The sequence below is a fragment of the Mustelus asterias genome, chromosome 15 (assembly GCF_964213995.1).
Source record: "Mustelus asterias chromosome 15, sMusAst1.hap1.1, whole genome shotgun sequence".
NCBI lineage: Eukaryota > Metazoa > Chordata > Chondrichthyes > Carcharhiniformes > Triakidae > Mustelus > Mustelus asterias.
In genome coordinates this window covers 17,323,837-17,339,074 of record NC_135815.1, presented here as the reverse complement: position 1 = coordinate 17,339,074, position 15,238 = coordinate 17,323,837, and the positions used below count along the sequence as shown (strand labels likewise).

Below are 15,238 nucleotides of genomic sequence, written 5' to 3'. Positions count from 1 at the left end.
TGCTTTGGAATTTCAAGTGCTCATCTAAATGCTGCTTAAATATTGTGAGGCTTCCTGTTTCTTACCACTCTTTCTTTCAGGTAGTGAGTTCCAGATCCCCACCACCCTCTGGGTGAAAAAGTTTTTCCTCCAATAACCCCTAAATTTCATGCTCCTTACACCTGAAATCTATGACCCCTTATTATTGACCCCTCTACTAAGGGGAAACGTTTGTTCCCCTCTACCCTATTCATATCCCTGATAATTTTGTACACCTCGATGAGCTCCCCCTCAGCCTTCTCTGCTCTAACCTATCTAGTTGAAACACTCCAGCCCAGGCAACATCCCAGTGAATCTCCTCTGCAACCTTTCTAGTGCAATCACATCCTTCCTATAGTGTGGCAATCAGAACTGCACACAGTACTTCAGCTGCAGCTTAATGAGCGTTTTAGACAGCTCCATCATAACCAACCTGCTCTTATATTCTGTGCATTGGCTAGTAAAGACAAGTATCCCATATGCTGCCTTAACCATCTTATCTACCTGTCCTGCTGCCTTCAGGGATCTTTTGACATGCACCCCAAAGTCCCTCTGACTTTGTGCTTCCTGGCATCCGGCTGTTCATTGTGTATTCCTTCGCCTTGTTAGTCCTCTCAAAATGCATCATCTTACACTTTTCCGAATTAAGTTCCATTTGCCACTGTTCTGCCCATCTGACCAGGCCATCTATATCATCCTGTAATCTAAGCCTGTCTTCCTTGCTATTTTCCACACTAATTTTCATGTCATCTGTGAACTTACTAATCATACCCCTCCACATTCACCATCTACCTACCCTGTTTTTATCACCCTTTATCCATCTTTTCCCATCAACCCCATCCTTCAATCATTAACTCATTCCGCAGTATAAACCCTCCATGCAAGAAACTCTGGGCTCTCATATATCAAATCTCTTTGATTTTATAGCCATATCCCTCCTTCTAGATAGGAAACAATTTATTTCCATCTACCAACAACTCGAATTTGCAGAGTGCCTTTAACATTGTAAAACATTCCAAGTTGTATCACAGTAGCAGCATCAAATAAAATTTGACACTGAGCCACATATTAGGACAGATGATGAAAAGCTTGTTCAGAGGTGAGTTTTAAGGAGCGTCTTTGAGACAAACACAAAATGGAACGAATTCTAGAGCTTGGTGGAGATTTATTCAGTGAATCATTACGGGTACATACCCCCTAGCTTGACTCTCACCCTGTGTCAACCAGTTACTCTTTATTTGTGCTCAAGTAACCAGTGCCCTGCACCAGTATATATTTAACCTCAGGTGATACAACTAACAAGATCATTTGGCCCAGCCACTCCATGCAGGTGTTTATGCTTTACTTGAGCTTTCGCCTGCCTTTCTTCATCTATCACTGTTAAGGTAATTTGCCATAGTCCACAAAAGATGAGGACATCTCTCTCCATTAGAGAGAGACAATTCATTATAGCTTGAAATGCAACACTTTATAAGTGTAGGACAAGGCAAGGAGATAAGCCTCCATGAACTACCAGTTAGCTGAAATGACGTGGAGATGCCGGCATTGGACTGGGGTAGGCACAGTAAGAAGTCTCACAACACCAGGTTAAAGTCCCAACAGGTTTATTTGGTAGCACGAGCTTTGGGAGCGTTGCCCCTTCATCAGGTGAGTGGAGGATTTGGTTCACAAACAGGGCATACATAGACACAAACTCAATTACAAGATAATGGTTGGAATGCGAGTCTTAACAAGTAATCAAGTCTTTACAGGTACAGACAATGCGAGTGGAGAGAGGGTTAAGCACAGGTTAAAGAGGTGTGAGTTATCTCAAGCCAGGACAGTCAGTGAGATTTGCAAGCCCAGGCAAGTCGTGGGGGTTACAGATAGTGTGACATGAACCCAAGATCCCAGTCGAGGCCGTTCTCGTGTGCGGAACTTGGCTATCAGTTTCTACTTGGCGATTCTACGTTGTGTGTCTTGAAGGCCACCTTGGAGACATTCAGCCTTGATCTTCGGGTAAGCGTTCTCCAAGGCGGCCGTCAAGACATGACAACGCAGAATCGCCGAGCAGAAACTGATAGCCAAGTTCCGCAATATTTTTCTGCCACTGTGTTTTGTACTTATTGTATTAACATTGCCTGTATTTTTAGGATTACCTTCACATTATTGATTCCCTTGAGATGCCCAGCCCAGATCCTCAATACCTAATTGAATTGGCACAGTATAGACACTGGGGAGATTCTGTCCTTATTGTAGATGTGTAAGTATTTGTTCTTTGTACTAGATGGTAATATTTGTGACTTCCCTATAATAGTTAATGGGCGAGATTCTCTGGCCTCCCACCAGCAGGAGATGTGTTGTTTGCTAATAGCAGCATTCTCTAGTCCTGACGCTGTCAATGGGAATTCCCATTGACTTCACCCCATGCTGGCGGGAGACCCATGGGCAGGGTTGCACTGCCAGCGGGACTGGAGAATCCTGCTGGCATGAACGGCTGAAGAATTCCAGCCAATAACTATTGAGTGAAAATTAATACAAGCTTATTGATCTGTTAATGATAATTGAGATGCGGTTTGCCATTGCTGCTTTACATTAATAAATGCACCAGAGATCTGAATCTAATTCTGTCATTGTACAGTTGTGATGGGCATTTGATCCAAGTTTTAGCTACATTCTGGGAGAACTAAATCATCACAGGAAAATTCAAAACAAACTACCAAATAAATAATTTCAAGAGTCAGTTGAAATGTATTTGAATTATGCTACTCACAGTATACATGGTATCATAGTGCAGCAGGTAGCTACTATAATCAGTTCCAGTTCTACTCTGGTAAGTTGTGAAATTGAGTTCCATATATCTGCTCATTAATGGTCAAGAAACAATTGTGCAAGTTTCTAGATTGATATAAGAACCCAACTGGTGCAGTAATCTTTCAGGAACCAGTACTGTTCAGCTGCACACAACTCTCTGAAGTGATTTGGCAAACCATTCATTGGTAAAAACAAATACAGTCCTACAAATTGTGCCCTCTTACAGAAAATCTTTTAGTCTATATAAGGCATAGCCTTATGATAATTTGTACACAATCTTTACTGTAGCAATCCAATGTAGTGTGAATTCCTACAATAGGAATGTTCAACCTTGCGGGTGTCACTCAAACACATTATGCCATACAAACTACAACTGCACAAGAGATCCATTTAAAAATGGAACCAGTTAGATGGTAAACCAAAAAGTAGAAAATTGAGTTTCAAATAAATCTTTTTAGGGGATTCTGCAAATGTGCACTTTAGTTAGGCAACATTGAAAGAAGAATGCTTGTTTTTGGTGTAGTTAACGACCTAACAGAATCTCACACTTCCAAAAAGAAATGTCAACTAATGTCCACATTGTTGTATTCAATGTTTATGTATTGTGAAATTTATTTACTTATTGTTCATTCCTTTAGTAATGAAGACATGCCAGAAAATATTTTAGCAGCGACAAAATATTCTAAAACTGTAACAGTAATGCCTGTTATAGGTAAGGTTTGTTTCTTTTGCGTTTCTCATTGCTTGGTTCAAAATTAAATTGAGAATTCCAAAATATCCAATAATCCATATCAAATAACCTTAAGTCTATTTGCCACAACGTGCAATATTCATTCATTCACCAATGACTCAGTAGGCAAATCCATGCAATAGTATGTTTTCCAAAACAGGAAGGCCCAACAAGGAAGAATTTAACCAGGGGTTCTCATTCTATTAGAGGGTCAGAAGCCAACATTTATGAAAGTGTCTGTATGCTTTGGATGTGGACAAAGTAGCATTAGACTGATGTCGTTTTCCAGGTTACCTATCGACAAAGTCATCTTGGTGAGTTATCAAGAAGGCTCTCAATGCCATAGAACCCTACAATCTGAATTGTTTTTATAAAAAGATGGAAGGGTAAAAATAACATGTCAGCAACCATATTCAAACAACCAACACCGCCCCCTCCCCGCCCCAAACCACATTACTTTGAGTGGATTGCAACCTGTTGTAGATCTATTAGATGGATGGAAGTGACGCTTTAGAAACATGGTTTGTTTATTGGCTTTCTGAAATGTTGCTATTTTTTCTTTTAGGGCTGAATGTTCACAGCATGCTGAAACATGAGACCTTGGTTCTAACATTGGATGCAGTCAGTTTTCTGGAGAAGAAACTACTATGGCACAATACCAGATTCTCTCCACTCTATCCATTCAAACTACCGTACAAAGACTTTCCTTAAGAATTATGCAGAAAACATTCAGAAAAGAGGACTTTTATTTGATGATTCAATAAAAATCTTATGACTTCATTATGCAATTCATGTTTGGTCAGTTCAAATGGAGGTAATTTATATAAAAAGTATACTAAGTTAATCCAGCTAAAAAGGACAGAAAAACTTCTGTGGGATGGTTCCATTTGCTAGTTCGTGTCTAATTTGCCACCGCAATGCAGATCTTTTTTTCTCTGTTGGTACAACGTAGTTATTTGGAACATAAACATGTTGAGGTTTCTAAAGTGGGGTGAATTCAGAGGAGAAATTTAACAGCCAGTTTCACAACATTTACAATATAAATGCATATCCAATAATCAGTGAAGATATTGTAGATATAAACTACAGCAGGTATTCATTTACTCAGTGGCCTGGGTCTCGGCTCCTCCCTCTGCGACTGGATCCTGAACTTCCTAACTGACGGACCACAATCAGTAAGGAAAGGCAACATCATCTCCTCCACGATCATTCTCAGCCCCCTCTACTCCTTGTACACTCATGACTGTGTGGCCAAATTCCCCTCCAATTCTATTTTCAAGTTTGCTGACGACACCACCGTAGTGGAAGTGATCTCAAACAATGACGAGACAGAGTACAGGAATGAGAGAATCTGGTGAACTGGTGCGGTGACAATCTCTCCCTCAATGTCAGCAAAACAAAGGAGATTGTCATCAACTTCAGGAAGCATAGAGGAGGACATGCCCCTGCCTACATCAACGGGGACGAAGTAGAAAGGGTCGAGAGCTTCAAGGTTTTAGGTGTCCAGATCACAAACAACCTGTCCTGGCCCCCCCCCAAGCTGACACTATAGTTATGAAAGCCCACCAATGCCTCTACTTTCTCAGAAGACTAAAGGAAATGTGGTATGTCAGCTACGACTCTCACCAACATTTACAGGTGCACCATAGAAAGCATTCTTTCTGGTTGTATCACAGCTTGGTATGGCTCCTGCTCTGCCCAAGACCGCAAGGAACTACAAAAGGTCGTGAATGTAGCCCAGTCCATCACGCAAACCAGCCTCCCATCTATTGACTCTGTCTACACTTCCTGCTACCTCGGCAAAGCAGCCAGCATAATTAAGGACTCCACGCACCCCCGACATATTCTCTTACTATACCTTCCATCAGGAAAAAGATACAAAAGCCTGATGTCACGTACCAACCGACTCAATAACAGCTTCTTCCCTGCTGCTGTCAGACTTTTGACTGGACCTACCTCGCATTAAGTTGATCTTGCTCTACACCCTAGCTATGATTGTAACACACTACATTCTGCACTCTCTCATTTCCTTCTCTATGAATGGTATGCTTTGTATAGCATGCAAGAAATACTTTTCACTATGCTAATACATGCAACAATAATAAATCAAAATCAACTATATTGAAAATGCAAGATATAAAATATTAAAATCAGCAAGACATCATATACCATTATTTTAAAGTTAATGTGACCATCATAATTTAGGAGAATTTGGCTTACATAAGTGATAGTGGGAGTCAATAGAAAATTAAAAAATAAATTGACTACTCACGAGAGATAGTTGGTTCTTATAAAACATTTGTTCCTGGGAAGAACAAGTTATACATGAAATGATTATTGAAGAGTGCTGACATCCTTAGTTTAAAACTGTGTTCTAGTAAACTATTAGCTATACATACCCTTATTCCCCATCGCAATTCTTTACGATCTTTTTCTCCAGGAGCTTTGAAAGTTTCCCAGTTTTGTTTATATTCAAAATACCTTAATGATACAATTGCATATAGGTAGTGAGATCTCTGCTCAAACAGATACGTGCAGATTATCACTAGGTTAAAATGTTGGTGAAAATGAAGTCATCTGTTGGTAAGGGAATTCTAATAAGATAAAACAGCTCTAAAGTTATAGAATAAAAGTCTCAACTCTTCACTCTAAGGATTCTAAAATCATGGGTTTTGGCAGTGATAATATATTACCTTTGGTAATTTGATTATAAAAATTGAAAGTTTTCAACTGACCATAAAAACTAAGCAAATATTGGAGTAGGGGATACAAGGTTAACACTCGTCATGAACAGGTCCTTCTATTGCAAGGGAAAATGCTAGGGAACAGCAGAAAGGTAGGATGATAGACTAATGAACAAAAACATCTCAAAGAGAATGGCCCCTCTAGAAAGCAGGGGTGATAAAAGGGAAAGGATATTTGTACATTCTTGAAGTGAATCTAAAAATTGCAGAGAATACTGGAATGGAAGATAAAGACATAAGCAATACAAGTCTGGAATCATCTTTTCCAATTGTAATACAGATTTTTAAAAATGAAAATCACTAACAAATTCAGCACTTACTTTGCTACAGGATCACTTTTCTTTATGTTTCTTGTGTGAGGATGATCCATTAGTGGTCTAATAACTGCAACAATATTGATTAAAATAATATTCTAACATTTCAATTAGAAAAAAATGTATTTTTATATTTTGTCTCTTTACCGAGAACATCTCAAAACACTTTATAGGAATTTAATATTTCTGAATGGAAAACCTCATAGAAGCAAGGAATTTGCACGCAGTAGGGTCCTAAAGACAACGATTAGTTAAGTTGCATTAGTGGAGGGAGGAATTTGATCATTCTCCTCCATTTTGAATAGTGCTATAGAATCCTTTATGGCCATTCTTTGAACTATATTGCAAAAGGGATGGAGTAGTGAAGTCTTACTACAACTGTGAAGCATTGGCAAGACCAGACCTGGAATATCGCACACAGTTTTTAAAGGAAGGACATACTTGCATTGGAGTTTATTAAGAGAAGGTTCACTAGGTTGATTCCTGGGATGAAGATTGCCATATGAGGAAAGATTGAGTCTAGAGTCATGGAGGTTTACAGCATGGAAACAGGCCCTTCGGCCCAAATTGAGAATGCTGCCCTTTTTTTTAAAACCCCTAAGCTAATCCCAGTTGTCTGCGTTTGGCCCATATCCCTCTATACCCATCTTACCCATTTAACTGTCTAACGCTTTTTAACAGACAAAAATTGTACCCGCCTCTACTACTACCTATGGCAGCTTGTTCCAGATACTCACCACCCTCGGTGAAAAAATTGCCCCTCTGGACCCTTTTATATCTCTCCCCTCTCACCTTAAACCTATGCTCTCTAGTTTTAGACTCCCCCACCTTTGGGAAAAGATATTGACTATCTAGCTGATCTATGCCGCTCATTATTTTATAGACCTCGATAAAATCACCCCTCAGTCTTCTATGCTCCAGAGAAAAAAGTCCTAGTCTATCAAGTCCCTCCCTATAACCCAAACCATCAAGTCCCAGTAGCATCCTAGTAAATCTCTTCTGCACTCTTTCTCGTTCAATAATATCCTTTCTATAATAGGGTGACCAGAATTGTACACAGTATTCCAAGTGTGGCCTTACCAATGTCTTGCATAACTTCAAGACATCCCAACTCCCTGTATTCAATGTTCTGACCAATGAAACCAAGCCTGCTGAATGCCTTCTTCACCACTCTGTCCACCTGTGACTCCACTTTCAAGGAGCTATGAACCTGTACCCCTAGATCTCTTTGTTCTGTAACTCCCCCCAACGCCCTACCATTAACTGAGTAAGTCTTGCCCTGGTTCAATCTACCAAAATGCATCACCTCGCATTTATCCAAATTAAACTCCATCTGCCATTCGCAGCCCACTGGCCCAATTGATCAAGATCCCGTTGCAATCCAAGATAACCTTCTTCATTGTCCACTATGCCACCAATCTTGGTGTCATCTGCAAACTTACTAACCATGCCTCCTATATTCTCATTCAAATCATTAATATAAATGACAAATAACAGTGGACCCAGCACCGACCCCTGAGGCACACCGCTGGTCACAGGTCTCCAGTTTGAAAAACAACCCTCTACAACCACCCTCTGGCTTCTGTCATCAAGCCAATTTTGTATCCATTTAGCTACCTCGCCCTGGATCCTGAGAGATTTAACTTTATGCAACAACCTACCATGCAGTACCTTGTCAAAGGCCTTGCTAAAGTCCATACAGACAACATCAACTGCACTGCCCTCATCTACCTTCTTGGTTACCCCTTCAAAAAACTCAATCAAATTTGTGAGACATGATTTTCCACTCACAAAGCCATGCTGACTGTCCCTAATCAGTCCTTGCATCTCTAAATGCCTGTAGATCCTGTCTCTCAAAAGACCTTAAAACAACTTACCCTGCACAGATGTGAGGCTCACCGACCGGTAGTTCCCAGGTTTTTCCCTGCAGCCATTTTTAAACAAAGGCACAACATTTGCCACTATACTCATTGAAGTTTAGAAGAATGAGAGGTGATCTTATTGAAACACAAGATTCTGAGGGCACCTAGCAGGATAGATGCCAAGAAGATTTTCCCCTTATAAAGGGAAATCTAGAACTAGGGGGCATAATTTCAAAGGGATTTTGACATGGAATTTAACATGGAATAAGGAAGGGTCATTAGTCTTTGGAATTCTCTTTGCCAGTGAGCAGTGACGGCTGAATCATTGAATATATTCAAGGCCGAGTTGAGGCAGTTTTTTGCCTAGCAAGGGAGTCAAGAGTTACGAGTTGGGGTGGGGGTGCAGGCAAGGAAATGAAGTTAAGACCACAGCCAGATCAGCAACAATAGAACATAGAACAGTACAGCACAGAACAGGCCCTTCGGCCCACGATGTTGTGCCGAGCTTTATCTGAAACCAAGATCAAGCTATCCCACTCCCTATCATCACTCCCTAACAATCTTAGTGAACGCTGGATAAATGGCCTACTCCCGCTCCTATTTTTATGTTGAACCTGACAGGCATTTTCCATTAATTTAATGTCTCATATAAAAGATGACATCTCTGACAATATTGAATAGAGTATAGCCCTGGATTAAGAGTTCAATTCTCATGTAGCACATGAACCTACAAGCTTATTTGGGTCTAAAGTGCTACCTACTATAATAGGGCTTTGATTTATTATGGGAATGACAGAACCAGATTTATAATGCAAAAAACCCAAATTATGAACCAAGAAAGTAACAGTATTCAGCTTGAAATAGAGATTAGCATAGTTTCACTGGACATTAGATCCTTTGTACAAAAGATTTACTAGGTTAGTAAATTGTGAGAAGCTAACGTACAGGAAAAGCAAAACCATAATACTCACATGATTTTGGTGCATTTGAAATACAACCATAGCCTTCAGTTCTTCCAGGCCTAGAGGTCCACTACAGAGGAGAGGAAAACATTTCTGAATTAACATGATTCTGCAGTGCCATCAAACATTCAAGGAAGGGAAGCTGCCTATACATGATTTCTGTTCAGTCTGTAGTTTGACTCAATGCCCTACAGGGCAAACCAGGGTTGGTCAATACCCTTAACCAATGTTACCCACATCTCAAAAAATAAAATTTTATTAAGGGCAGTTACGTATAATTTTATTTCCATGTGTGTGTCCTCATTGGAAAATTGCTTGCTCATCTTATTGAGTATTTCATTCTGCAGTTTTAATTGCAGTTAACATATAGGATGAAATGTATTGGAGAAAGAAATGTCACTGACCCAAATTGGTACAAAAACAAGCAAAGCCAGGAAGGACACTGTTCAGATTAGTTACCAGATCTCTTGTGAAGAAGGGTTGGGCAGAATTTGGTCGTCTTCCAGCAATGCTTCCAGTATCAGGTGTGCTGCTCACTTCTTCACTCTCTCTGTCAGACTCTGCTTCATTGTTGAGAGTCTGAAATCTGCTGATCCTCTGTCCCAATTCACTGACTGCATCTTTTAAAAAATGTTTAATAGAAGATTATGGAACTAATGTTAAAAAACTTGTTTTAACATTAAGTCAAATAGCAATGCAAAGTTCTCCAGTATTTTTCAGTTTAGGATTATAATCAACTGCTGTGTGAGATAGCGAGGAATTCCACAAAGCAGCAGGTCAGCTCCCCACTCTTCCCTCTCCTTCTACAGAGCCTCATGGATCCTTTGCTGCTTCATAAAAGAACCAGAAGTTGCAGCATGCTTCTTTACAACATGAAACCTTAGCAAGTTTGTCAACATCTACTACCATGCAAGAAGAATGGAATTGGCAGTATTGAACTGCCTCTTGTTTCTGAATAGGATTGGTACAAAGATTACCACTTCTGTCCCCGGAGAAGCCTGTATTAGAAGAGATTTTAACATATTTCTCTGGAGTCCTGAAGATTGTACACCGGAAGGAGAGGGTTCTCCAGTTTACAGCTTTCGCTGTTTCCACCTGGCCTCAGCTTAGCAGCTGCTGAAATCTTCATCCATGCCTTTGATCCATAACATACACAGCACAGAAACAAGCCATTGGCCCAACTAGTTTTGCTAATGCTTACAGTACACACAAATCTTCCCTCATTCTATCTACATCAGTTCAGCTTTTCAGCACATTTTTTCTCTCATATACTTGTCTAGTATCCTTTTGAAAACATCCAAGTTATTTGCCTCAACTACTTCTTATGGTCTACATGCCACATTCTAATCAGAGCAAAGAAATTTCTCATCTCCCTATTAGAATTATTAGTAACAATCTTGTATTAACAGCCCCTAGTTTTGAATTCTCCCACAAGTGAGAAAGCATTCTCTCCGTGTCTAACTTTTTCAACCACTGGTAATTTTAAAGACTTCTATCAGATCACTCGTAAATCTTCTTTTCTAAAGAAAAAAAACTTCAACTTGCTTAATCTTTCCTGATAGCTGTAATCTTTTAAGTTCTAATACCATCCTCGTAAATCATTTTCAACATTTCTCCATTGCTTCTACATTCTCTTTGTGACTGTGCATAATGTTCTAAGTGTGGCCTGCCCAAAGTCCTATACAAGTAAAACAAAGTTTCACTACTTTTGAACTCTACTTCCCTAGAAATAAATCCGGTGTTTTCTTAGTATTTAATTGCTTTGCTGATCTTTTGATGCTGTTTTTAATTATATGTTTACTTGTATCCTTGGATCCCTTTGCTACTCTACCCTATTCAGTTTCTAATTTACTAAAGGTGCAGACGTTGTTTCTGCTTTTCCCATTTATGAATGGGAATGTTTATTTGCCATTTAACTACGTGGTCTGTAAGTTAACTAATGTGTTCTTGTATTGTGTTGTATTCTCAGTGTTGGCTATAACTCCAGTTTGGTATTATGTGCAAATTTTGATCTCAAGTTACTTATTCCTAATTCCAAATCATTAATATAAATTAAGAATTGTGATCCCAGCACTGATCCTTGCTTTCTGCCTTCCTTCAATTTGAATAACTAGCCTTAACCCTTACTTTCTGTTTTTCAGTTTTTAAACCAACATGCTATCCATTCAGACGTCACATGCCCTAAAGTTTGTCATGAGCATTATGTGGCATCTCAAAGGCCTTTTAAAATTTCAAGTATGTATAATTTACTGTATTAAAACTTTGTCCACTCCTTTTGTTATCGCTTCAAAAAATTTGAAGGGTGGAATTTTCCCAAAAGTTGGCAGAGTGGCGCCGTGGGCAGGAAAAATGGCAACGGGAACCAAAGATGGCTTGCCCCACCATATTATTTGGCACACAGCCAAAAAAAAAACTGAAGGAGTGGGTCTCATGATATCATGCTGTAGAAATTAGTAGAACCCACCCCACTCTGGGACAGTGCCCAGGTATGATCCTCTCCCCAAGGGATACACTCACCTGAACTCCTCTGGCAGATTCTGCTTGCCAGACGAATGCTCTGGGAGACCTATCGTGATTCACTTGCTGACGTGAATGGACAATCTAACGGGCAATGTCAGAGTTCCTGTTTTGACATTGGCAGGCTGCAGTCGCGACAGGAAATCCCACCAGTATAGACCACAGTTTGGAACTCCCATGTGATTTTCTGCTCCAGCTGCTGATCTCACCCCTAAAAATGGGAACAGAAAATCTCCCCCTCATGCCTTTAAGTTGGATTTTCTGTTACTTCCATCACTTCTTTTACAGATTGAAGTATTTTTCCCCTTGTTGATGACAAGCTGACCTGGTCTATAATTTCCAGATTTCTGTTCTCTCTTTTTTGCATATAGGAACCTTAGCTGTGTCCCCTCTGGCACTACCCCTCTCTTTTATGGAACTTTGCACATACATGAGGTCCTAATTACAACTACTAAAAAGAGACTATTTACTTCTCTATATCTCTGCTGTATGGTAAATGTTTTACCCCAGAAATTTTAACCTTTAGACATGTCAGTTCCGGTGAAACTACTAACTCCCAAGTTAAATTTTGAAATTTTCAGATTACATACTGACAGTAAAACAATACTTTGTTTAGCACTCCTAACGTGTTCCTAAAAACAAAAACATTTCAAACAAAATCACTTTCCCATAAGAAACCATGTAATGAATGTGGATTAAATTCCTGACCTAAAATTTTTTACATTAAAAATCTATGAGCTGCCTTGAACCTAACTGGCCCAAAATTATCTTATTACTTTGCTGCTCCTATCAATTTACTGCTCTATCTTCCTCCCACTTGACAGCCTTTTTGCTCATTGCTCTCTCCCCTCTCCTGACCCCTTTGTTGTCCCTTTCCTCACTCCCTCAATTCTTTCCTCTCACCGCCCCTCACTCACAGCAAGGGCTCAGGAGAGCACGAGGAGGCAGCTTGAGAGGAGTGAGCAGGCAGGTTGGGGAGTGAAAAAAGGGCGAGCAGGCAGGGTTGGGAGAAGGAAATGGTTAGTGGGAGAGTTGGGAAAAAAGCAGCAAAGATGGGGAAGGAAGGAGGGGGTAGGGGGAGTGTAGGAAGGTCAGAAGAGAGAAGCAGCTGTGTGTTTAAAAAACAGACCGAGTATGCACAATAACAATGCTAAATTGAAAATGGAGGTTGTGTTCTTTGAATAAGTTGTTATTTACAAATAATGCCAAAATTAAAACATGCTATTGGAACACGTTTCAGACAAGGGATTCCTGCATCAAAATAATAAATGACTGTAATGGCAGAGTAATTTAGTACAATAATTGAGCTATTAAACTGAGCACTCATTATATCACCAAGCACTGAATCATTTTTTCTAGACTAGATAACCTAGACCATGACAAGCTATTTCACTTTGTCCAGGGAAGTAGAACTAAACGACGGCCTGAACTTGAAGAAGAATAATTTCAAAACTAATCTGTGGAATCATATTTCATTGAGTGAACAAAACAGGCAATTTTAGGGAGATGGTGAAAGCAGACAACGTTGGTTCCCTTGAATACAAATTAGATAGCTTTCTTTCAAAAAAAATACTACACATACATCTCATTATTATCGAATGCAGCATATTTGTAAATGGAGCATGCTTAGGGGGACCAGATGACATTAGATCCAAGGTTCCCAAGCTTTCCACTACTGGGGATTCTCCTAGTCTCAAAAATGGATTGGCTGTAGAATAACTGATAAAAACTGATTGTCATGATTAGTCAATTACATAGTTATTACGGTGATGTGGGACTACCAGAATGATATAAATCAAACCAAGTGGATTTTGATCTTTCTTCGTCCATAGATTCCTACGGAATTTGGAAGGGTTTTGCAGGATTAGATTTGTGTGGGAGAACTGCTTTATTGTGTACCCTCTCCAAAAAGGTGACAGGTTTCTGCAGTGGAAATTGTTTCTCTGGAGATTGGAATGGAGGTGGAGGGTGGTTCACTCGGCATCTAAACATTCCATGTGTGACTGGAGTTCTTGATGTTAATACTACGTAGTCAAATGGGAAGTTCTCCATTTCCCAGTCTTGATATATTACACACACACGCACGCAAGCGCACACACACACACACACACACCTCCAAGTTTCATGACTCAGACAGGGCAGCAGCAAGAATGCAGTACAGTTCAAACCGGTGGCTGTGATTATAAAACATAGCTTCCTGTCTCAGTTTATTTAAAAATTTCTATTTAAAAGAAAATCAAAGCAAATCACAAAGATTATATTAAAAAACCCAATGTATAATTTCCTTTATACTCAAAAAAATTTAAGACTACACAAGATATAAGTTGACAAACCATCAAACCCTCTTCTAAAACACTAGCTCTTACCAAAAACTTCTTGTGGTTTGTTGAGATCTGTTGCTGAAATACAATGAGAAGATTTACTTCTACAGGGTCTGCTGTGCTGGCTGACAATATCCGTACTGTTAAATGGCACATCACTTCTTATGTTATCCAGTGCAAACAGAAGTCTCTGGTTGAAAAAATTGGTTGAATCATTGATGGTCTGATCTTCTAAATTGTCCTTCCTTTGACTTAAAATATCATTCCCAGTTAAGTGGTCTGAAAAAGTATTTTGTTCAAAATTTCCCAAAGCCTGTGACTTATCATTTACTGTGGAGTGTTCAGAGTCCTCTTTACTTGACCGGTCAAACCAAAACAGAGACAGCTTCTCTTCTTCATCACTGTCACCAATCAGTGAGTGACCATGTGTTGATTTGTACATGGTTATTCAAGTAACATACTAAGCTAGGTATAGTCAAGTTTTCTCCAGTCCTCTTCGACAACTAGCAGTTTAGCAACAACACCAACAATTCAGCAGATGGAGAGGCTTAATAACTCTTCCATCAAGAGAATAATAAAAGTAAGAGGCTTAGGGTGCAACGGTTTTAAGCAGCATTTAATTACTGCACAGCCAATACCTGAACAGACAAACAAATCTCATTCCAACCAATCTGCCTAATGAAATATGCTTGATCAGAAAGTAGAAAGGGCTTATGTATATGAAGTACAGTCCAAGAAGTGACAAATAACCGATTATATTTACCAGAGTCAGTTTCACTGATCATTGATTCATCACAAACGTGCAATTGTCCATTCTTCCTTCTGCAAAACATAGGTAAATTAACTTTTCAAATACATGACAGAAGCTTCTGATGGGCAATTACCCCTGCACCTGTAACCATTTAATACTCAGAATTAAATCAGAGACTTCAAATGATTCCAACTCTCTTAGCAGAATAGTTATCCTGGAAAAATTA

The 15,238-nt window shown here is 39.5% G+C and overlaps 2 protein-coding genes across 7 annotated transcripts in view; one reads left to right on the top strand and one right to left on the bottom strand.

Annotated features, from left to right (window-relative positions):
• Positions 1-4,331, top strand: part of mrpl4 (mitochondrial ribosomal protein L4) — a 23,981-nt gene extending 19,650 nt beyond the window's left edge. Inside the window, exons 7-9 of the mRNA XM_078229582.1 lie at positions 2,151-2,260; positions 3,450-3,523; positions 4,107-4,331. Of these exons, the coding sequence (XP_078085708.1) occupies positions 2,151-2,260; positions 3,450-3,523; positions 4,107-4,252 (330 nt within the window). The 3' untranslated portion in view covers positions 4,253-4,331. The remainder of the gene's footprint in view (positions 1-2,150; positions 2,261-3,449; positions 3,524-4,106) is intronic.
• hyls1 (HYLS1 centriolar and ciliogenesis associated) overlaps positions 4,270-15,238 on the bottom strand; it is a 23,670-nt gene continuing 12,701 nt past the window's right edge. For 4 of the 6 annotated variants that reach the window (XM_078229577.1, XM_078229574.1, XM_078229576.1 and 1 more), the window contains exons 6-12: positions 15,025-15,083; positions 9,883-10,043; positions 9,433-9,493; positions 6,606-6,669; positions 5,941-6,022; positions 5,814-5,846; positions 4,270-4,522 (exon numbers count right to left, since the gene is read on the bottom strand). In XM_078229577.1, coding sequence (XP_078085703.1) covers positions 4,391-4,522; positions 5,814-5,846; positions 5,941-6,022; positions 6,606-6,669; positions 9,433-9,493; positions 9,883-10,043; positions 15,025-15,083 — 592 coding nt within the window. In that variant the 3' untranslated portion in view covers positions 4,270-4,390. Of the gene's footprint in view, positions 4,523-5,813; positions 5,847-5,940; positions 6,023-6,605; positions 6,670-9,432; positions 9,494-9,882; positions 10,044-14,306; positions 15,084-15,238 lie in introns of all 6 variants that reach the window. The other 2 variants (XM_078229579.1, XM_078229578.1) reach the window with 2 other exon arrangements.